General features: G+C 36.9%; 1 protein-coding gene across 1 annotated transcript in view; it reads left to right on the forward strand.

The window, feature by feature from the left end:
- LAMA2 (laminin subunit alpha 2) overlaps positions 1-23,334 on the forward strand; it is a 638,355-nt gene that overhangs the window by 227,766 nt on the left and 387,255 nt on the right. The window contains exons 5-7 of the mRNA XM_059400698.1: positions 13,731-13,910; positions 16,800-16,889; positions 18,310-18,427. Coding sequence (XP_059256681.1) covers positions 13,731-13,910; positions 16,800-16,889; positions 18,310-18,427 — 388 coding nt within the window. The remainder of the gene's footprint in view (positions 1-13,730; positions 13,911-16,799; positions 16,890-18,309; positions 18,428-23,334) is intronic.

A 23,334-nucleotide genomic window follows, 5' to 3' on the forward strand; every position in this document is an offset into this window, starting at 1 on the left:
AGAACCATCTGTATTATTTTTTCTTACTTTCTCAAGAGTAACAACAACGGGCCTTAATGGTTTTTCCTATGTGCTAGGCATTTTTCTCTTCAGGTTCTATGGATTATCTCTTTTAATTCACCAAACAGCATGTGAAGTTAGTGTTTGCCTTTTACATAGGAAACAGAGACACACAGATGACAGTGCCTAAATTCATAAAAGTAGTCAGTAACAGAACCAGAATTTGAATCCAGGTCATCTGTCCCCAACATTAAAGTCTTTTTTTTTTTTTTTTTAAAGATTTTATTTATTTATTTGACAGAGAGAGAACACAAGTAGGCAAAGAGGCAGGCAGAGAGAGAGGAGGAAGCAAGCTCCCTGCTGAGCAGAGAGCCCGATGTGGGACTCAATCCCAGGACCCTGAGATCATGACCTGAGCCAAAGGCAGCGGCTTAACCCACTGAGCCACCCAGGCGCTCCCCAACATTAAAGTCTTAAACTGTAATTACCTATCTGAAAACACACAGAGACACACATATACACACACACAATTGTGTGTACCAAGCATCAGGCACAAGCTTAGCCAAAATTAGGAAAACATACATGTACAGACATCCTTACCATCTTATACACAGACTCATTGGTACTCAGAATTATAAACCCACTGAAATAAAAATCCCCCAGTTATGGAAAGAAGAAATTTTGTTCTGCAAAAAAAAAATCTTAATTTTTTTGTTTATTATTTTACTCTTTGTGCAATGGAAAATCAGAGGGGAAACCTGTAGTTTCCTCTTACACAACTAAGCTAGAGGGCATAATTAGATTATAGAACACATGATTTCACTTGAAAGCCTAGAAACTTGACCAACCATGGACGTACAATTTCACTCTAAAGGTAAAATGAAATGAAGCAGGACAAGAGTTTGAGAGAGAGACAGAGAAGGAGTGAGAGAGGGAGAGAGAGGGGGTGAGAGCGACAGAGAAGTAAAGGTATGGATGGGGAAGAAGACAACAAAAAATTACTAACGTGAAAGCAAAAGGAAGATGAGAGAGGAAGGTGGCAAAGAAGGGAGCAGTTAGAGAATGAGCCCGCCCCTAAATTGGTGAGAGTAGGGAAGGGATAGGCAAGTGTCCAAGGGTGAAGGCACGTGGGCAGCTACCACAGGGAGTCCAGTTTGCAGACATATATGTGAGGGATGTTAGAAATACAGGTAGCCTAGGGGACATGCTCAATCCTGAGAATCTTGTATCTATGTTCAGACTCTTCTCTTAAGTATTAGTGTGACTCCACTTCTAGCTTGTTGTTTGAGGTAGCACCTTTCAGAACGATAATCTAGTTGAGGTCATCAATGATCACCCCAGAATGCTGCTTTTTTATGGGAGAAAAAAATCGAAATAATGTATTTATACACCTTTAATTTATGTACTTGCAACACACACACACACACACACACACACACACACACACACACACACACAATTGCTCTCTGAGAAACCCTTGAGTCAGAGAATAAGAATGGAGGGGAGAGACTGAATTTCTTTGTCGAGCACGCATCTAGGTTTTGTTCCAATCTAATGACACAGGATCTGGCGCAGTATTTAGACTTCCCGGTCCAAGATTTTATTTTAATTTTAAACAAGTGTTCCCACACGAGGTCTGAGTACAAAACAGGAAAATGTTGCTTAAGTTTTCCTTTGTGCTATTATATGTCTTTCAAGTGTACTGATTGTTCTGTCCTACCAATGTGGGTCACCGTACTCTCAGATGCTTTTTTTTTTTTTTTTTTTTTTTCTGGGACTTTCTCCGAGAGCTCTCCACAATAAATAAAAGCATGTTAGTTTCACAGATATTTGTTTTTGTTAGTAAACATGTTATTTTCCCTTTCTTCCTATAATCTGAGGTTTCAGTTTTTCCAACTTAGTAGATTTTACTATAAACTACAAACTAATTATTTTGCACACCAGTCAATGGTTTTTACTTACTCAAATACTTAAATACTAAACCTGTCAAACCAATTTCATTTATTATGATGTTAGTAAGACCTTGGGGATTGTTAGTTCTTTTCTGGATAATTGATGCTTTAGACTTCAGCTCTCAGACATGTTCTGGTTCTGGTTTAATGAGGTCTAAGACTAGCCTTAGCTTAGTGACCCTTTGTCCTTAGGCGAATTCAGGAGGTGGGGCCTCCAATCTGGTGATGGGCCCGATCTGGTGGTGGTGGGTCCTGAGTGGGGCCCTGGAGCATGGTACACAGGCTACCTCAGAAAGTCCAGAGTGGATAAAACTACTAGGATAAATTTGATCCAAATTTATAAAGAAAAGCCAAGAGCTGGGAAAATCAAACAGTAGAGATAATTCCAGAAGACCAGGAGGACAAAAAAGAGAAAATAGAATTAGGATCCTTGTGTCAGTCACAGATCGGACCAGAATGGAAGAAAAAGAAAATAAGAGAATGGAGAGAGGTGCATGGAAAAGTTCTGTCTGCAGGGGTGAGCGTCTTGTTGCTAGGAGTCTGCAAATAGTGGCTCGATGACTGGCTGTTATTTCTTCAACAAGTGCTCACACAGCCCCTACTCTGTGCCATGTTTGAGCTGCAGAGTTCCACCAACAGTGTTAGACTAGAACTGGAACAAACCCTAGCTCTATGAAGTTAGCCCTACTCATTAGAAGGTTCATATCTGTTTTATCTTCTTAAAGAGATAATATTAACATCAACTTCAAAAACAGCTGTTGCAAGCTTTAAGTGACTTACTACTCTATGAGTTGGTATACACAGATCACAGGCAAGAGTGTCCGTATTCAGTAAGGACAGAGTAATAACTATTATTTTTGTGTGCAAGGTACTATATATTGCAAAGACATTTCTGAAATAGCTATGAACTTGGAACAGATGACTAATGAAACTATTCTCTTAGTCTCTCTCGGGTTGAGCCACACCCCAAACAAAATTTGGAGCAAAGCAAATGTTAGAGGAAAGTTAGAGAACTTTCCTTCTGGTGACTTTCCCTCATGGCCTGCTCTGAAGTGACTCCTCTTAGATTCTTTCCTGGCTATGAATTTCAGATGATGTGTGTGTCCCTATATAGTCTGTGTTTGACAGCACAAAGATTTAGTAATGGCATGTGCCTTTGATAAAATTTAAATGAGAAGCCTTCAAAAGAGATTGAGAAAACCTATTTTGACAGTTCTTCTTTTATCCTTGCAAATATTAACTATTTCAACTAGAAAAAGAAAAACACAAGTAATAAAAAATTTTTAACTTGGAGTAGTTTTAAAAGTTATTATTTGAAAAGAATTATAAATTTTTAAAATAGATGTACAATGAGCACCCCCATGTCAAGGTTCTTTCAGAGCAAACAAAAAAGGGTGGGGGGAGTTATATTTATATTTAGTAATAGTTTTCTCTCTTTGAAAATTTTGGTGACTTAGTTGTCATTATTCCTTTTATACATCATGACCACTGGGAATGGTATCAGGATCTTTCATTCAGTTATGATGGATTATAGTTCACCCATCTGAGCATGTTTCAGATGAAGGTAACTGAAGCTCATTTTGAGAAAGTGGACTAGAGATAAATGTTTTGTTGGATTGCTTTGAGTTGTACAAAGCAAGAAGACCACCAGAAACTTTTTTTAAAAAAGGACCACACCAGTTTTGAGACTTTGAGAAAATTGAAACTCCTAAAGCAGCGACTCTGCTTCAATTTTTTATTTTTCTAAGAAAGTTTACCCTTCTATGTCCGTAGGAGTCAGCAACATAAGATGTGCTGTGGATGGAAAGGATACAATGATACAACGTGAGAGAGAGAGAGATGAGAGGGAGAAACCAGTAGAGAAGCTATGCAAACCTTTGGAGTAAAAAATTTTAACTAGTTTCACAAGGAGAGAAAAAAATAAAAAGAGGATAAATACTCTTTGGAGAGAACTGATTTTATTATTATGCTATAACTTATTCATGACTATTGTTTTAATAGTGAAGAATCTGTTTAGATGTCATAGAATTATGAAAGCTTTTATCCCGAAATGACAAATGCAAGAAATATAATTCCAAGAAGAAGGAGAAGGAAAAAAAAAAAGGAAGAAACAAAAACAGTCTACGTTTTAGGGGCATTTAGAAGCAAGCAGGTGTCAAAAGCAAAATATTGTCTTACAGGAGAGTGAAAGACCGGTTAAGATTAAGTCAAGGGTAGAATAGTCAATGATATAGTCATATTTGTTAAATGGTTCATTAAGCTGACATTTCCCTGTACTGAAATAGGTTAGTTGAGGAAGTTAAAGTCACACACAGTCCTTGACATTTTATATATTAGAATATTACTTTTCAAGTACCTCAGTGGTCATTAACCATGGAGAGTTGTTGTTTTGCTTAGGTTTGTAAAACGTGAAACTTCTAATGGTATGGGCTACTTATTAAGGACCTTCCAAACTAACTCACTGCATTGTACTTTGCATGGAAAAAGCCTTTGCAGTTCTTTTAAGTAAAGATATTGAGATACCTGAAGGGATGCACACCTTTATACAAGTATATCCTATTATTTTTCTCTTCAGTGATGGCTCTACTAGTATCTTAAATAATTGTCCATTGACTTATCCAAATATTAGGGCTACAGAGACACTCATATATCTTTTTTAGATACTTGGACTATTGCAGCTCTAGTGAGATTTATTCAGTTATGGTAAGCAAAATTCACACTAGAATTCTTGATGTATATACAATAAATGGATCTTAAAATATAGGTAAAACACATACAAAATCAATATTTAATGACATACATAACACTCAGTTTGTGACTCTTTGAGGAGTTAACTCATTTCAAGTTCTATCATAGTCTCTAATATTTGGGCTTTGTTAGTGATTTATTCATTCAGTAAGTAATTATTGAGAATCTACTATGTACTACTCACTATGTTCAAGGCTGAAACTACATTGGAAATAAGACAGTTCCCATTCTCATTTTACTTACAGTATAGTAGCAGACACAAACAAGTAAAAAAGGCAGTGATAATAGGGAAGAGTCCCAGGAGCTCAGAGAACCCACAGGAGGGGCTCCTAGACAGGACATGGAGATGTTGGTGGAAAGTCTTCAGCTGAGACCTGAAAGGTGTGTAAAGTTCTATCTGTGTAAACAGGGAGCAATGAGGAGACAGAAAAGGATCTTGAAAAAGGAGCCCAGAGATGAGATAGACCATGGCGCAAAAGGCGAAGTGAAAATGACTCAGTGATTTGGTATTTAGTAAGTAGCCAATAAGTATTTTCAAATAAATGACTAACTGAATGAATGAGAAATACTGAAATATGAAGAGGCAGACCAAAGATAAAGCTTTGTAAGCATATGTTATAAGCCTTCAAAGTACTTCATTTTCTGGATGCACAAATGAGCAATGTTTGAATTAATAAAAATAATCATAAAAGTGCCAGCTCTTAGTTGGAGCAAATAACAAAATATGGGGTAAAGGAAACTGGAAAGTGGACTTCAATAAACTGTGTCTGATAGAACTAGAAAAAAATGGACTGGAAAAACATTGATTCCATAATGCCCCATTTCCTCATTAAGTCTCTAAAGATTCTTGATAGGAATGTCTCTAGTCTGAAATGTTTGAATGTTTTATTAATTTGTATTATAAATGATATATTATGCCTCATAATTATCTATCTAAAGTATTTTTATTAGCTAGGCTTTAATCTTCATATATTCATATATTTTCATATTTTTAAGACTTTAAAAATAATGCATTGATTTGAAAAGGCTTTAAAAAATTGCAGTGAAACTTTTTGATAAGGTAAGCAAGGTTATATGTAAGTGATGAATCAATAAATTCTATACCTAAATCAATTTTATCATATGTCAACTAACTAGAGTTTAAGTAAAAACTTAAAGAAAGATAAGGAAGGGTATTTTTAAGTATCTGTTCAGTACTGTATAATAAAACCAAACAATTTGTAAAAATGATTATACAGTTTAGTAAAAAAAAAAGTTTCTACTAGAAACAAGGTACTGTGTAACTTTGAATTCTTATTGATTATTACTGCATGTCTGTGGAGTTTAAGGAATTTATGATTTTAAGATAGTTTATTGTTTTTCATGTACTCTTTGTAAATAATAGTACATCAGCTTTATAAGTTGGACACTGAGATAGCCAGATACAATTTGCACAAACCAGTGGATAAGGTCTACCTTGCTCTGGCTAACAAAATTGAGTTAAGTAGATCTTAAGTTTAAATACATTGTCTTGGGGCGCCTGGGTGGCTCAGTGGTTAAATCCTCTGCCTTCGGCTCAGGTCATGATCTCAGGGTCCTGGGATCGAGCCCCACATTGGACTCTCTGCTCAGCGGGGAACCTGCTTCCTCCTCTCTCTCTGCCTGCCTCTCTGCCTACCTGTGATCTCTGCCTGTCAAATAAATAAATAAAATATTTAAAATACATACATACATACATACATACATACATTGTCTTATGATTTAGAAAAAGCACTTATGTATTTTCCTCAGCTGAGAATAATAATCTGTCAAAATGAAATTTTGGTGTAATAGAGAATAAAGTTAACTAATGTTTAACTAATATTAAAAAATGTAGTAGACCTAGGTATAAGGAAATCATGGATCAAAGCAGTTAATTTCCTAATTTTCTCTAAATCAACTTAGCTCAAAATGCTTGGGCAGAACATGATACAAAGGATTACTGACTTTAATTTCATTTTGTGGAAATAGCGTACTCAAAGATTTATTCATCCGATGTGAGAAAAATCTGACCATTTTATGAAATTGCTTTTTAGGTAGAAAGCTAGTTGAATTTGCTAAATATTTAGGATTTATGTAAGTTTCATGAATTCAGAAATTTTTACTTAGCACTTATTTTTTTGCTAGATACTCTCCTATATGCTGGGGATTATATCAATTAACAAGATTTCTGAATTCTTGGGATTTATGATCCAAAGAATGGAGAGAAATAATCATTATGATAAATAGGCAAAGCATAATCATGGTGAGTTAGAAGAAAATTACTAAGGAGAACATTGAAGCAGGTAGGAGGAATAGTACAAGTCAGGCAGAGGTTTGCACTGTAATTAGATAGTCACTGAAAGACCCACCAAGAAGACCTCATTGAAGCAAGGTTGGAAAGAGATGAGAAACCAAGCGTTGCAGTATCGGGGAAGAGAACATTCCAGGCAAGTGAACGAACCCCTTGAGAGAAAATCCTGTCTGGAATGTACTAGCCAAGATGGCAGTCTGGCCAGGGCAATGTAAATAGAGAAACAGCAGGAAAGAGCTCTCGAAGTTAATGTTTTCTTTGGCAGTGTTTCAGGGTGGAAATGGCATCGAGGTAATTTAGGATCTCATAGTTCATTGCAAAAATTTTGGCTTTTATTGGTCATGAAATAGAAAGGCATCGAAAAGTTTTAAGGAAAGGTGTGAGCAGAATTATATTTTCAAAGGCGTTTTCTGAGAGCTCCCTGAAATGGATGCTGACCTCAAGAATCTGCAAGACAGTTGTTGGGGCACCAGGTGAAGAGGCGTCACTGAAAGCTTTTGCTCCCGTTCAGGAAATGATGACTTATGTGCAGTCTGCTAATGATGAATGTGATTATGGCATGGGACTCAAGTTGGGAATGGACCTCCTTTGCGGTGGTTCACACTATTTGCAGTTACTTGCTGGCCAGCTTTTGCTTCTAGGATGTGATCTGTTGAAGAGGAAACTCTGCCGAAATTGCTAGAGATCATGTGGCAAACAGCAGTGAAGAGAATACAGACCAACTTTGCAGCATAGTGCGAGCTGGCTCTGGTGCACAGTATTTTACATCATTAATATTAAACTTGTGATTTTTGTTTTTAGACAATACAGGGAATAAGTCAATGGAAACATTTACTAAAGACTAAAGACTAAAAGCAAAAACAAAAATAAAAAAACAAACCTCAGCTGCAATGGCTGCAAATACACTGTACAGGAATAAGAGTGGTGGTAGGGAAAACTGCTGGGAAGTTATCGTGGTGCCTGGGGCGGTGGGGATGAGGGAAGGTGATGAATGTTTATTCCAATATGGTTTTAGGGAAGGTGGTAAGAAGCGTTTGGATGCTGGATATATTTTGAGGGTAAAGCCAAGAGGATTTAGACAAATTGGTTGCCCAAAGACAGAAAACAAAAGCAGTCAAACAGGACTGCAACTTGGAGTCCTGAGTAGAGGAAGGGATGAATTTTTTTTTCTTTTCTTTTCTTTTCTTTTCTTCTTTTAATTTAGATTAAATTAGCCAACATACCGTAAGTACATCATCAGTTTTTGGTGTAGGGCTCAGTGATACATTAGTTGCATATAACACCCAGGGCTCATCACATCACATGCCCTCCTTAATGCCCATCACCCAGTTTCCCTATACCCCCACCACCTCCCTTTCCACAACCCTCATGGTTTGTCTCCCTCTCTGATTTCTTCCCATTCAGTTTTCCTTCCCTTCCCCTATGATCCTCTGTGCTATTCCTTATCTCTTCTTTTTAATTTAAATTCAATCAGCCAACTTACAGTACATCATTAGTCTCAGATAAAGAATTTAGTAATTCATCAGTTGAATGTAACACCCAGTGCTCATCCCATCACATGTCTTCTTAATGCCCATCGTGCAGTGACCCCATCCCCCCACTCATCTTCCCTCCAGCAGCCCTCAGATGGTTTTCCTATAGTTGAATCTTGTATGGTTTGTCTCTCTCTCTGAAGACTTCCTGTTCCGTTTTTCCTCCTTTCCCCTATGATCCTCTGCCCTGTTTCTTACATTCAGTGAGGTTAGGAAGATTGTGGGGATGAAGATCACGAACTCAGTTTGAGATACCTATTTGGCAGCCACATCAGTATACTGGATTCTGCATCCTGACCTTCAGAGGAGAGGTTAGGCCACGAGATACAGGTGTGGGCAACATCAGTATAGATGGTATGTATGTATGTATGTGTGTGTGTATTTTTGCCATGGGTGTGTTTTACTTTCATTAATCATAAACAGTTATAGATGATATTTACTTTGGTGAGTTTTGATGGGATCTACTTACTAAGTGATGGGATCTCACTTACTAAGTGATTAAGTGTGGGTAGGACAAGAAAAAAAGGCCAAAAACTCGATACTGTGAAACTCCAATATTAGAAAGTCTAGAAAGTCGGAGAGGAAAGGAGAGAGGTAGTAAGAAGTGAGGGAGAGTGAGAAAGGTAGCGGAGGGATCGGAAGACAGGACAGCGTGGTGTCCTGGAAATCATGGGAGTAACCCATTGTTTTAAATGCTACAAACAGATCAAGTATGGTGAAGACTGAAAATTGATCACTTGGGGGTTTCTGTTGACCACCCAGAGCCAGAACCAGAGCCTTTACTCTGCACTGGAAACACAGTGACGAATTATTGCACCATCTCCTTTTCCTAAGATTCACACAGCTCACCCCCTTTCTCCAAATATATGCTTTTTTTTTTCCCTCACCGGATAAAATAAAAGTGATTAGGCTCCCTTTTCAAAGTTAATAAAATCTTATTCTCCATCTCTAAAACATTATACACATACACACACACACACACACACACACACACACACACACATATATACGTATATATATACGTATATATATATGTATATACATATATACATTTATATATATATACTTTTTTAAAATTCGGGAGGTTTTTTCTTTTATTAGTTTTTTGAACAATTATATTGGATGATTAAGAATTTGCAGCAAGATACTTTGCTTTTTTAAAATTTAATTAATTAATTTATTTTTTATTGTGTAATGTTAGTCACCATACTGTATACCACTAGTTTTTGATGTAGTGTTCCATAATTCAATTTTTACATATAACACATGTGCTCCAAGCAATCTGTGCCCTCCTTAATACCCATCACCAGGCTCACCCATTCCCCCGACCCCCTTCTCTTCTAAAACTCTCCATTTATTTCTTGGAGTCTGTAGTCTCTCATGGTTCCTCTCCCACTCTGATTCCCCCACTTCATGTTTCTCCTCTTCTAATGTCCTCCATGCTATTCCTTATGCTCCACAAATAAGTGAAACCATATGATATTTGACTTTCTCTGTTTGACTTACCTCGCTCAGCATAATCTCATCTAGTCCCATCCAAGCTGATACAAAAATTGGGTATTCATCCTTTCTGATGGCTGAGTAATAGTCCATTGTGTATCCATACATCTGTTTAAGGGCAGATCTAAATCTAAAGCAGATGCAGTAATATAAATAGAGAAACATAATAATAAGGGACAATTATCCATACTAGAAAATTGTTTATTTGCTGTGAAAACTATTTTTAAGTTGTATTCTAATCATGAAAATAAAAGCACCATAGAGGCACAGAGATCTGATCCATCTGCAAAGGAGATGTGATTTAAATAGTATCCTTACAACTAATAAAAACAGAATTATTTGGATGGGTAGAGTATAATATTGATTTAGACATTTGGTTATAAAAAAGATATTTCTCATGAGTTTTTACTTTCTTTTTATTTATCTGTGAAAACTAATTTCAAAGAAGAGTGTAATTTTAAAATCTAAAAAGCCGGCTGTTAATCAGGCTGATATTTTCAGCTGGAATGAATTCCTTTGACAGCATGAACATATACTCTCTAACATGTCTGTAATGGAAATCATTTCAGAAGACACCACACCACCAAAGACTTCCCACGGCCTCTCAGCAAGGCAGTGGTGGTCTTAAGGACTGACACTTTTCATCTTTTTGAAGAGAGACACCCTCCAGTTGTTACCCTCCCCCAGGAGATCAGGAAGTATGTGAAGCTGTCCAGTGGACTTGGAAAGTGCCAGTGGACATAACCTATCTAATATTAGGATTTATTTTGAAGGAGAGTGGGAAAAATGACGGAAGAAAGCTGCACACAACATGGCCAAACAGCTGGTTTTATATTCCAGAAACAGCTTGGGACTAACTCTACTCACAAGATCTCTTGGCAGAAGAAATTGATGAAAATACCAAAGCTGTGAGGAGAAGTGTTCTTTTGCTGAATCCTTTATGTCACTATCATAGGGTGAATAGGTTTATTAACCTAAATGAGAACACGTGCATAATTTTTAAAGTTCCTGTATGTTTAAATGAGGAACTTACTGATTCCATGTACAGTACAGATATGGCTCCCACAGCATCCACACCAAATAAAACCTTAATAATTTTCAGAAACACGAATCCTGACATGTGATGATGTTTTCCTTTCTTTCAAACAGCGCTTTCAGAAGCAATGAAGGGAGAGCTTGATAAGATATAAAAGTAAGCATGAATCCAAGGGCATGGGCGATTTCCTGGATGCCAGAATCTCTAAAGGGAACTCATTTTAATTGCTTCATCCATCTATTTGTTCTATTTTTGCATTTAATTGATACATTCTTAAGTCATAGAGACAACTTAATTTTAAACATATTTCTGGCTCACCTGCTAGATACCAGAACTGTGGAATATGCAAGACCTACTTAAGTCTTCTAGAATTTCCTACATTAGAGTGAGGGTATTTGGTATAGTGAGATTCAGTGTTTTAGAATACTTTGCTTTCTGTCATTCTCAAATGTGTTAAGTGAATTTATTCTCTACTAAATATCCAAGGTAGACTCAGTTAGCTGGGACATTTCATATTTTTATCCTGAACCACTTTGAATTTATTCTTTGTGGCATCAGAATTAGTTTCTCATCTCAGAGTTTGCTATATTTATTTTTCTAGTGATTTGGTAGTTTATTGGCAGTCAGTTTGTAAAATCTCTCAGGGATTATCTAAATGCAGGATGTTAGGAATGGAAACACATTATCATTGCCTCTCCTGTCAAAAAACATAATTAACACACATGATTTATCGTCTTGAAAAAGTAGATGAGAATTCCATTGGGTGACCTCAAGTCACAGTTGTTCAGTGCAGGTACAGACTGTCGTGTTCTGGGAGAGCCCTCAGCTTAGCACACATTCTTCTCTGGTATTCCTGTCTCGTTAGCCTCCTGTAAGTGTGTGTGTCTGGCTGTGTGTGTGCGTGTGTGTATCTGTCTCTCTTTCTCCATGTATATGTTTTCTGCCTAAAACCTGCCAGTTTCAAGGTTTTTTTAAGCATTTTGATTTATCACATAGGGAGTACTTCATTTACAAGGAGAGAAAAAGTAAAAATACTATACTTCTTCCTTTGAGTATATCAAGAGTTTCCTCATTCCTTTTTATCATGCACATAATTCATTATATAGATGTATAACTTATTTAATCATTCATTATTGACAGATATTAGATTATTTCTAGTCTTTTGCTATTACCAAAAAATCCCATCGGATTCTATATAATATATGTAGGATATTTCCAAGAAGTAGAATTTCTAGGTCAAAATTCTAGGCATTTGTAATGTTGATAACTTTGCTGAGTTCACCTTCAAAATGGTTTGTGCCACTCATACCTGGGAGTGTCTGAGAATGCCTGGATTTCCTAAGTCTTGCCATAAGGGAATATTACAAGTATTTTGAGGTTTTGACAGCATTAAAAAATGAAAAAAGTTTATTACTGTATTTTAAATGAGCAGTTGTGGAGCTCCTGGTGGCTCGGTTGGTTAAGTGTCTGCCTTCGGCTCAGGTCACGATCCCAGAGTCCTGGGATTGAGCCCTGAGTCAGGCTTCCTGCTCAGGGAGGAGTCTGCTTCTCCCTCTCCCTCTGCCCACCTCCCAACTCATGCTCGCTTGCTCTCTCTCAAATAAAATCTTTAAAAAAACTTAAATGAGCAGGCCTATTATTATGAGTGAGGTTCACTGTCTTATTGAAAGCTTAACAGCCACTAATGAGTACTCCCTTTATATTTTCTGTGTTTTTGTGTTAGTTGCTGGTCTTTTTTGCTATTTTTGATTTATAGAAACTCTTCAGGTATTAGGAAAATAACTTCTTTATAATAGAAGTACTTTGGGTTCTATCAACTTTCCCTCATCAGAAATTCTCTGTACTCATGAGATAACTGTGAGAGAATATGGGCTTTGTGCATCTCCAGAGGGTAGTTCTTTGCTAATTTCTCCATTTCTTACATGATTAGATTTTTATTTCTTCTGGTGTTAATTGTCCTAAATTATCCTCCTGAAAAATTTACCTTTCAATTCAGGTTTCAATGCACTTTCATAGAGTATATTTTTTCATAGAAGATGTTGAATCTTTGGTAATTCTTTTTGTCTTCTTAATCTATCAACTTCTGAAAACCAAATAACAAAAAAACAACCTTTTGAAATCTCTCACTGTGATTGTGGATTTGTCTAGTTTTCTTCTATGTGTCAATTTTTGCTATATATGTTTAAGGCTGTGTAATTAGATACTTTCAACCTTAGAAGTACTTTAATTTCCTGTATTATCTGAAATTTTGTAACTTATTCGAAAACCAAGTTTTCCGGTTTCCCACTATATACCAGATTCTTAAATAATTTTAGGGCATAACATTTTTCAGAAAAAGAAAGATTGACCTAGGATTTTTTGGAAATCCTAGCAAAATCAAGTAGAGGCAATGCCTTAGAACAAAAGAATATAGGGAATTGCAGTATATAGAGAATGCCTAAAATATAAACAAATGACGTGCTTATACATCTATTAGAAAATCCATAAACTTCCTCAATTACTTCACTATATTCCAGTGAGTAAATATCAACCAGCATCTGCCTAATTGGGAGGCATGAAGCTTAATTTTATTTTCCCAAGAAAAATCAGAAAAAGCCAGATATTTCATTTTTGGTAACCTTAATTGTTAAATTGTTTCCTGTATTGTGTAGATTCACATCTCTTTGATCAATGGGAGACCAAGTGCTGATGACCCCTCTCCTGAACTGTTAGAATTTACCTCTGCTCGCTACATTCGCCTGCGATTTCAGAGGATCCGGACCTTGAATGCTGATTTGATGATGTTTGCCCACAAAGACCCAAGAGAAATTGACCCGATTGTCACCCGAAGAGTAAGTTATGATGAATCCTATTGCAGCCTGTAAGTGATATTGGTAATTGTTAAGTAACATTTAAAAGTCCCTTTCAGTGATTCGTAGGAGTGGCTGTTACCAGACACCTATTGAACATAACCTCCCTTTGTTCAAAGTCAACCTCTGCCCTTTTCCGATATGGAACATTTATCTAACACTTCTAAACTTTAATTTCCTCATTTGTAAAATGAGCATGACAGTACCTAGTTCATCATCTTATTTTTGATGACCAAGTTTGTTATTGTCACTTGAGGGGATCTGAACTCCTATCACAATTGGCACTGGGGGTTTAACTACGAAAGGTTCTATGACTTTGAAATATTTTAGACTGCAGTCTTTACTAAGAAATATATTTTCTATCATAACTCAGTACACACATATGCACATACACATCTCAGTATGTCTTACACTTTAATGTGAATAGAATTAGCTGGTGATATTGTGGAAATGAACATTCTGACTTGGTAGGTCTAGGGCAGAATTGAAAAACAGGAATTCTAACAAGTTTTAGGTGATGTAAGTGTTGCTGTTCTGTGAACCATTTTGCCCAATCAAATAATTTAACTTTATGTTTCATTAATGAATTGCAACCCATAATTGTAAAAAGTGCTACTGTGGGGGGAAACCGATCATGTACCCTATTTTATTGTCTTTTATAAATAGGAGATCAGGGGGAAGAAAGGTGATGGCATCCCTTTTAATAGATCTTTGAAAACAGGAGCTAAATGCTGTTTTCCAGGGTTAACCTAAAATTTGTGGATTATGCCATAGGTGATCAGTCCAGGTTACTAAAGTAATAGTTGCCTTTTTTCCTACCTAGCGCTCACCACATCCCTAGTTTATGTCCCATTCCTGAGAAGCTGCTGTACAACTAAGACATTGTTATAATTCAGCTATAAATCCATAAAGCAAATCCATGCTAAGAGAATATCTACTTTATGACTAGAGGTGAAAGCTGAAATCAAATTATAGAGAGAAATAGAGATTGTGAGACAAAGCACTTAATTCTAGAATGATGCACTTAGTTCTAAAAGGTCTGACTATTCCACCAGTTACAAATGGCTGAACAAGCAGACTGAATATCAAAGGGCACCACTTTTCACAGTTCATGAATACCCCTTATGTATATTTTCTTCTCATTACTTAACTTACCCACACCTAACCACTCCATCATCCCAAAAATAACTTTTAAAGTTTGAATATCCCCGTACAACACACATTGGATGTTTTAGTGCCCTGCATTTTCCGAACCTGAAATAACTTTACCTTGCACTACATTTCAGCATATTGTAAATAATCTTATGCAGAAATATTATTTTACTGCAATGTTTAGATTCTTTACATGTTTAAAAAATCACCTTTAATTATCATTTTGACATGATTTAAAAATATACACTGAGGAAGACTGAGTAATTTTGAAGTGCAATTTAATCTTTTCTGACAGTATATCTAATGGAGGAAAAAAAACCAATGTAAATAAATATGTTCCTTTTATCATCTTTTGCAGAAGGCAGAGTGGGGGTTGGGATGCACATCTATTATTTATAACTTCATTGTACATGAGCCTTTAAAATAGTGCAATAAAATGCAACATATAAATAAGCTTTTTGAAAGTGCTCAAGTTCAGTAAACACTACATATAAATTTAAATATATAAAAATAGGATATTGAATTTCAGCTCTTCATGACTCAAAAGTGAAGCATTAGGCATTTATATTTAAAGAAAATTTCCCAGTTTTAAAAGCATCTGCAAAATACTATATCAGCTTTCTGACCAAATATCCCTATTCGTATCTATATTATTAAGAGATGAATTTAGTGAAAAGCAGACTTTTACATTCCTAGACTTCTGGCAAGTTTCATTTCAAGTTCCAGGTCTAAGTATATCAAAAAACAAAAGTGACAAAAAATATTATAAAAGATACTCTATATAAACAACAAAAATAAATAGGAAAAAAAGAAGTAAATGGAAAAAGGAAATTTGTAGCTAGGGAACTCAGATTTGTATTCACCTATTTATTCTTGCTGGGTTTTGTAATGTGAATAATTGGAATAATAGAACTATTTACCACTCAAATGGTTATTTGGATTCTATAAGATAATGTACTCTCATGATTACAAAATATTATATGCATATTAATTAAAATTTGTATATAGTCCAATACTATCATTGTAAATTATCTTTAAAGATAGGTGGGTAGATTAAAATAATTAAAAACATAACCTTATGTTAATTTCAAATAGGAAAGTAATCACATGGACTAATTTTAACATAATAATGAAAAAAATAGCAAGTGTCCCTCCCATGTAGTTTACTCCTTATGTTATGTTAAATCAGTCCTGCAGTTCATTACATTTTATTTCCTCTTAATATAGTTAAGAAATGTTTTGTTTTGAGCATGATTTCCTCTAAGTATGTTGAGTTTCTTCAAATACATCGTGTAAGACAGTCCGCATATGATTAATGAAACACTGAGCTTCCTATAATGGCAATAAAGGGAGTTTTCTTTCACAAAAGTGCATAAAACAACTTTTATGAAGAGTAATTGCCCTGACCAACCCCCACCCCGCCATAAAAACTCGCTCTCAATAATAAATACTCCAGCACAGACTTTGTATGTCTGTGGGAAGGAAATTTCTCAAATGCCCCCCACCACATGTAAATCAGAGGCGGTCTTTCTCTGGGCTCTGATCACAGGGCAAGGAGTTAATTTGACACTTTTGTGAGCCCTCCATTGTTCCTGTTGTTCCTTCTGCTTCAAACTAAGGATGAAAGCAGAAAGTAATGTTTTTAAGCGAATGTTCCCTTTTGTTACTTACACCTTGCAGTCATCTTAACAGGATTTCTCTCTGGATTGCTTTTTGCAGTATTACTACTCGGTCAAGGATATTTCGGTCGGAGGGATGTGCATCTGCTATGGTCATGCCAGGGCTTGTCCGCTTGATCCGGTGACAAATGTATGTATATTTATAGGATACTTAGCAAGATGAAACTCTCAACTGTCAAATGCTTCGTGAGCCGCTTTGCTGACAGGGATGCTGTGAATGGGTGTCAGATCCTCACTTAGACGGTGTAACAGAAAGCCATGCCAGAGTGAAATAGAGCCAGCAGTTAGGATGATAGACTTTGAAGTCAGCCACCACAGTATCAGAAAACGGATTAGTTGGGATTTTTTTGTTGTGGTGGTTTTTTTTTCCCCCAAAAAAGCCTCCCAAACTGGTCTATTTTGAAACCTTTCTAGTGATGACAGCCTGCTGTATGATTTAGCTTTAGAGAATGCCTGCCATCAGTCAACCTGACCATTTCTTTTAAAAAGTTTTCATCAAAGAAACTAATGCAAACAAATGAAAACTGCGCATGGAAGTAAATAGGAATGGCCGCGGTATCGGAGGCTGCAGTAGGGCCTGGGCAACAGGGTGCGGAACCGAAGAGCATCTTTAAGAGAGTGATGAAACCACCGGGTCGGAAAATGCTAGATTGTTTTCGGCTTGAATTTTTCATTAATGCCCTCGTATTAAATAAGCACCACCTAAAAAGAAGATGAACGGATATCTCTTTTTCTCAGTCATAAACTGGTAAAATACAAAATCATCTATTGTATATTATAGGGAAGAAACATATTCAGTAGTAAGATCAGTGAGCATAATTACTTATGTATGGATTTTTTTTTTCCTTTAAAACCAGGATACAAATGGTATTTCTCTCAAAGCTGGCTTTCTGACTAATGCGTCATAATGTTACTTCCTAGGGGAGGCTCAAATGCCCGAGCCTATTCTTTGGGGCAGGTTATGGTGCAGCTTTCTGCAAGCTGTGGGTGTTTTCTCTCATGTGTTCCTCAAGCTATGAGAGCCCACAAGGCAACCTTGCAGTCCCTGTTCCACACGATGCATTGGACTCTACTCACGATGCATTGGACTCTACTCAGAGCACACACAGGCAGGAGATTTAGTCCTGGGACATTAGATTGCTATTCGACCTGTGGCCTTTAGTGCCTAAGAATCTATTCTCTTCTTCCCACACCCTTGAATGCTAACAGTTCTTTGCCTTAAAGTGGACACATCCAAACCAGAAACGCTATAGATCTCAGGAATCAGAGAAGGGAGTTCAGTCTTCAAGACAGTCATCAGTTGGGCCTGTGCTATCTTCCAGACCTGAGTCCAGTGACTCCAGAACTAGTCTGGACCTCCTCAGGCTGGTGTTAACCGAATATATCCACTCCTTAGGCTGGTACTTCTTCCTTTCCAGATGGACAGGAGTTTCACATTTTGGCACCTGTGCTCAGAAAAGTTCTCTCTTCTCTTCCTTCTACCTTCTAGGGAAAGCCCTTCATTAATGGTTCCAAAAATACTAAAATTTTTTCCCCCAATTTTTGACTAGAAATCCCGCTGTGAGTGTGAGCATAATACATGTGGAGACAGCTGTGATCAGTGCTGTCCAGGATTCCATCAGAAACCTTGGCGAGCTGGGACTTTTCTGACTAAAACAGAATGTGAAGGTATGATCCCTAGAATTCAATGTCTGTTCTTCCTTTTCTGGGACACAGGTAATATAAGCATGTGGTGATTTTAGGTAAGTGCATGTTTCCAGTTAATGTATTTTACCAAGGCAATAGCTTTTATCCTATGGTTTTACTCAGTTTTGTTTTGTTTTGTTTAATTTGATAAAAATTACTAAACACCTAGCCTTTACCACTGTGTGGGAATTACGAGAAATAGATAAAAGCATAATGAAAGCATACTTTTTACAAAACTACACTTACTGTCATCAGGGTAAATCTTAAGCTTATAGCATTATATGAACACACACACACACACACACACACACACACACACACAGAGTTGACCTCAAATAATGTGGAGGTTAGGGATGACAACCCCACACACAGTCAGAAATCTGGGTATAACTTCTGATTCTCCAGAAACTTAATAATTACTAATTATTATCTGCTGTTGATCAAAAGCTTTACCAATAACAATCAATTAACAACCATTGCTTTACCAATAACAGTCAATTAACATGTTATTATGGTAAGAACATGTGTTTTTACCATAATACCTAACTTTTTCATATTTTTTGTATTCCTAGGCTACATGGAACATTTTTAAGTTTTTTTTTAAATTTTTTATTTTTTATAAACATGTATTTTTATCCCCAGGGGTACAGGTCTGTGAATCAGCACTCACCAAAGCACATACCCTCCCCAATGTCCATAACCCCACCCGCCCTTCTCCTAACCCCCCACCCCTAGCAACCCTCAGTTTGTTTTGTAAGATTAAGAGTCACTTATGGTTTGTCTCCCTCCCAATCCCATCTTGTTTCACTGATTCTTCTCCTACCCACTTAAGCCCCCATGTTGCATCACCACTTCCTCATATCAGGGAGATCATATGATAGTTGTCTTTCTCTGCTTGACTTATTTCGCTAAGCATGATACGCTCTAGTTCCATCCATGTTGTCGCAAATGGCAAGATTTCATTTCTTTTGATGGCTGCATAGTATTCCATTGTGTATATATACCACATCTTCTTGATGCATTCATCTGTTGATGGACATCTAGGTTCTTTCCATACTTTGGCTATTGTGGACATTGCTGCTATAAACATTCGGGTGCACGTGCCCCTTTGGATCACTACGTTTGTATCTTTAGGGTAAATACCCAGTAGTGCAATTGCTGGGTCATAGGGCAGTTCTATTTTCAACATTTTGAGGAACCTCCATGCTGTTTTCCAGAGTGGCTGCACCAGCTTGCATTCCCACCAACAGTGTAGGAGGGTTCCCCTTTCTCCGCATCCTCGCCAGCATCTGTCATTTCCTGACTTGTTGATTTTAGCCATTCTGACTGGTGTGAGGTGATATCTCACTGTGGTTTTGATTTGTATTTCCCTGATGCCAAGTGATATGGAGCACTTTTTCATGTGTCTGTTGGCCATCTGGATGTCTTCTTTGCAGAAATGTCTGTTCATATCCTCTGCCCATTTCTTGATTGGATTATTTGTTCTTTGGGTGTTGAGTTTGCTAAGTTCTTTATAGATTTTGGACACTAGTCCCTTATCTGATATGTCGTTTGCAAATATCTTCTCCCATTCTTTCAGTTGTCTTTTGATTTTGTTAACTGTTTCCTTTGCTGTGCAAAAGCTTTTGATCTTGATGAAATCCCAATAGTTCATTTTTGCCCTTGCTTCCCTTGCCTTTGGCGATGTTCCTAGGAAGATGTTGCTGCAGTTGAGGTCGAAGAGTTTGCTGCCTGTGTTCTCCTCAAGGATTTTGATGGATTCCTTTCACACATTGAGGTCCTTCATCCATTTTGAGTCTATTTTTGTGTGTGGTGTAAGGAAATGGTCCAATTTCATTTTTCTGCATGTGGCTGTCCAATTTTCCCAATACCATTTATTGAAGAGGCTGTCTTTTTTCCACTGGACATTCTTTCCTGCTTTGTCGAAGATAAGTTGACCATAGAGTTGAGGGTCTATTTCTGGGCTCTCTATTCTGTTCCATTGATCTATGTGACTGTTTTTGTGCCAGTACCATGCTATCTTGATGATGACAGCTTTGTAATAGAGCTTGAAGTCCAGAATTGTGATGCCACCAACTTTGGCTTTCTTTTTCAATATCCCTTTGGCTATTCGAGGTCTTTTCTGGTTCCATATAAATTTTAGAATTATTTGTTCCAGTTCTTTGAAAAAGATGGATGGTACTTTGATAGGAATTGCATTAAATGTGTAGATTGCTTTAGGTAGCATAGACATTTTCACAATATTTATTCTTCCAATCCATGAGCATGGAACATTTTTCCATTTCTTTGTGTCTTCCTCAATTTATTTCATGAGTACTTTATAGTTTTCTGAGTATAGATTCTGTGCCTCTTTGGTTAGGTTTATTCCTAGGTATCTTATGGTTTGGGGTGCAATTGTAAATGGGATTGACTCCTTAATTTCTCTTTCTTCTGTCTTGTTGTTGGTGTAGAGAAATGCAACTGATTTCTGTGCATTGATTTTATATCCTGACACTTTACTGAATTCCTGTACAAGTTCTAGCAGTTTTGGAGTGGAGTCTTTTGGGTTTTCCACATATAGTATCATATCATCTGCAAAGAGTGATAATTTGACTTCTTTGCCGATTTGGATGCCTTTAATTTCCTTTTGTTGTCTGATTGCTGAGGCTAGGACTTCTAGTACTATGTTGAATAGCAGTGGTGATAATGGACATCCCTGCCGTGTTCCTGAACTTAGCGGAAAAGCTTTCAGTTTTTCTCCATTGAGAACGATATTTGCAGTGGGTTTTTCATAGATGGCTTTGATGATATTGAGGTATGTTCCCTCTATCCCTACACTTTGAAGAGTTTTGATCAGGAAGGGATGCTGTACTTTGTCAAATGCTTTTTCAGCATCTATTGAGAGTATCATATGGTTCTTGCTCTTTCTTTTATTGATGTGTTGTATCACATTGACTGATTTGCGGATGTTGAACCAGCCTTGCAGCCGTGGAATAAATCCCACTTGGTCGTGGTGAATAATCCTTTTAATGTACTGTTGAATCCTATTGGCTAGTATTTTGGTGAGAATTTTCGCATCTGTGTTCATCAAGGATATTGGTCTATATCTCTCTTTTTTGATGGGATCCTTGTCTGGTTTTGGGATCAAGGTGATGCTGGCCTCATAAAATGAGTTTGGAAGTTTTCCTTCCATTTCTATTTTTTGGAACAGTTTCAGGAGAATAGGAATTAGTTCCTCTTTAAATGTTTGGTAGAATTCCCCCGGGAAGCCATCTGGCCCTGGGCTTTTGTTTGTTTGGAGATTTTTAATGACTGTTTCAATCTTCTTACTGGTTATGGGTTTGTTCAGGCTTTCTACTTCTTCCTGGTTCAGTTGTGGTAGTTTATATGTTTCTAGGAATGCATCCATTTCTTCCAGATTGTCAAATTTGTTGGCGTAGAGTTGCTCATAGTATGTTCTTATAATAGTTTGTATTTCTTTGGTGTTAGTTGTGATCTCTCCTCTTTCATTCATGATTTTATTTATTTGGGTCCTTTCTCTTTTCTTTTTGATAAGTCGGGCCAGGGGTTTATCAATTTTATTAATTCTTTCAAAGAACCAGCTCCTAGTTTCGTTGATTTGTTCTATTGTTTTTTTGGTTTCTATTTCATTGATTTCTGCTCTGATCTTTATGATTTCTCTTCTCCTGCTGGGCTTAGGGTTTCTTTCTTGTTCTTTCTCCAGCTCCTTTAGGTGTAGGGTTAGGTTGTGTACCTGAGACCTTTCTTGTTTCTTGAGAAAGGCTTGTACCGCTATATATTTTCCTCTCAGGACTGCCTTTGTTGTGTCCCACAGATTTTGAACCGTTGTATTTTCATTCTCATTTGTTTCCATGATTTTTTTCAATTCTTCTTTAATTTCCCGGTTGACCCATTTATTCTTTAGAAGGATGCTGTTTAGTCTCCATGTATTTGGGTTCTTTCCAAACTTCCTCTTGTGGTTGAGTTCTAGCTTCAGAGCATTATGGTCTGAAAATATGCAGGGAATGATCCCAATCTTTTGATACCGGTTGAGTCCTGATTTAGGACCGAGGATGTGATCTATTCTGGGGAATGTTCCATGTGCACTAGAGAAGAATGTGTATTCTGTTGCTTTGGGATGAAATGTTCTGAATATATCTGTGATGTCCATCTGGTCCAGTATGTCATTTAAGGCCTTTATTTCCTTGCTGATCTTTTGCTTGGATGATCTGTCCATTTCAGTGAGGGGAGTGTTAAAGTCCCCTACTATTATTGTATTATTGTTGATGTGTTTCTTTGATTTTGTTATTAATTGGTTTATATAGTTGGCTGCTCCCACATTGGGGGCATAGATATTTAAAATTGTTAAATCTTCTTGTTGGACAGACCCTTTGAGTATGATATAGTGTCCTTCCTCATCTCTTATTATAGTCTTTGGCTTAAAATCTAATTGATCTGATATAAGGATTGCCACTCCTGCTTTCTTCTGATGTCCATTAGCATGGTAAATTCTTTTCCACCCCCTCACTTTAAATCTGGAGGTGTCTTCGGGCTTAAAATGTGTTTCTTGGAGGCAACATATAGATGGGTTTTGTTTTTTTATCCATTCTGATACCCTGTGTCTTTTGACAGGGGCATTTAGCCCATTAACATTCAGGGTAACTATTGAGAGATATGAATTTAGTGCCATTGTATTGCCTGTAAGGTGACTGTTACTGTATATGGTCTCTGTTCCTTTCTGATCTACCACTTGTAGGCTCTCTCTTTGCTTAGAGGACCCCTTTCAAGATTTCCTGTAGAGCTGGTTTGGTATTTGCAAATTCTTTCAGTTGTTGTTTGTCCTGGAAGCTTTTAATCTCTCCTTCTATTTTCAATGATAGCCTAGCTGGATATAGTATTCTTGGCTGCAT

The sequence above is a fragment of the Mustela nigripes genome, chromosome 5 (assembly GCF_022355385.1).
Source record: "Mustela nigripes isolate SB6536 chromosome 5, MUSNIG.SB6536, whole genome shotgun sequence".
In the NCBI taxonomy this organism is placed as follows: domain Eukaryota; kingdom Metazoa; phylum Chordata; class Mammalia; order Carnivora; family Mustelidae; genus Mustela; species Mustela nigripes.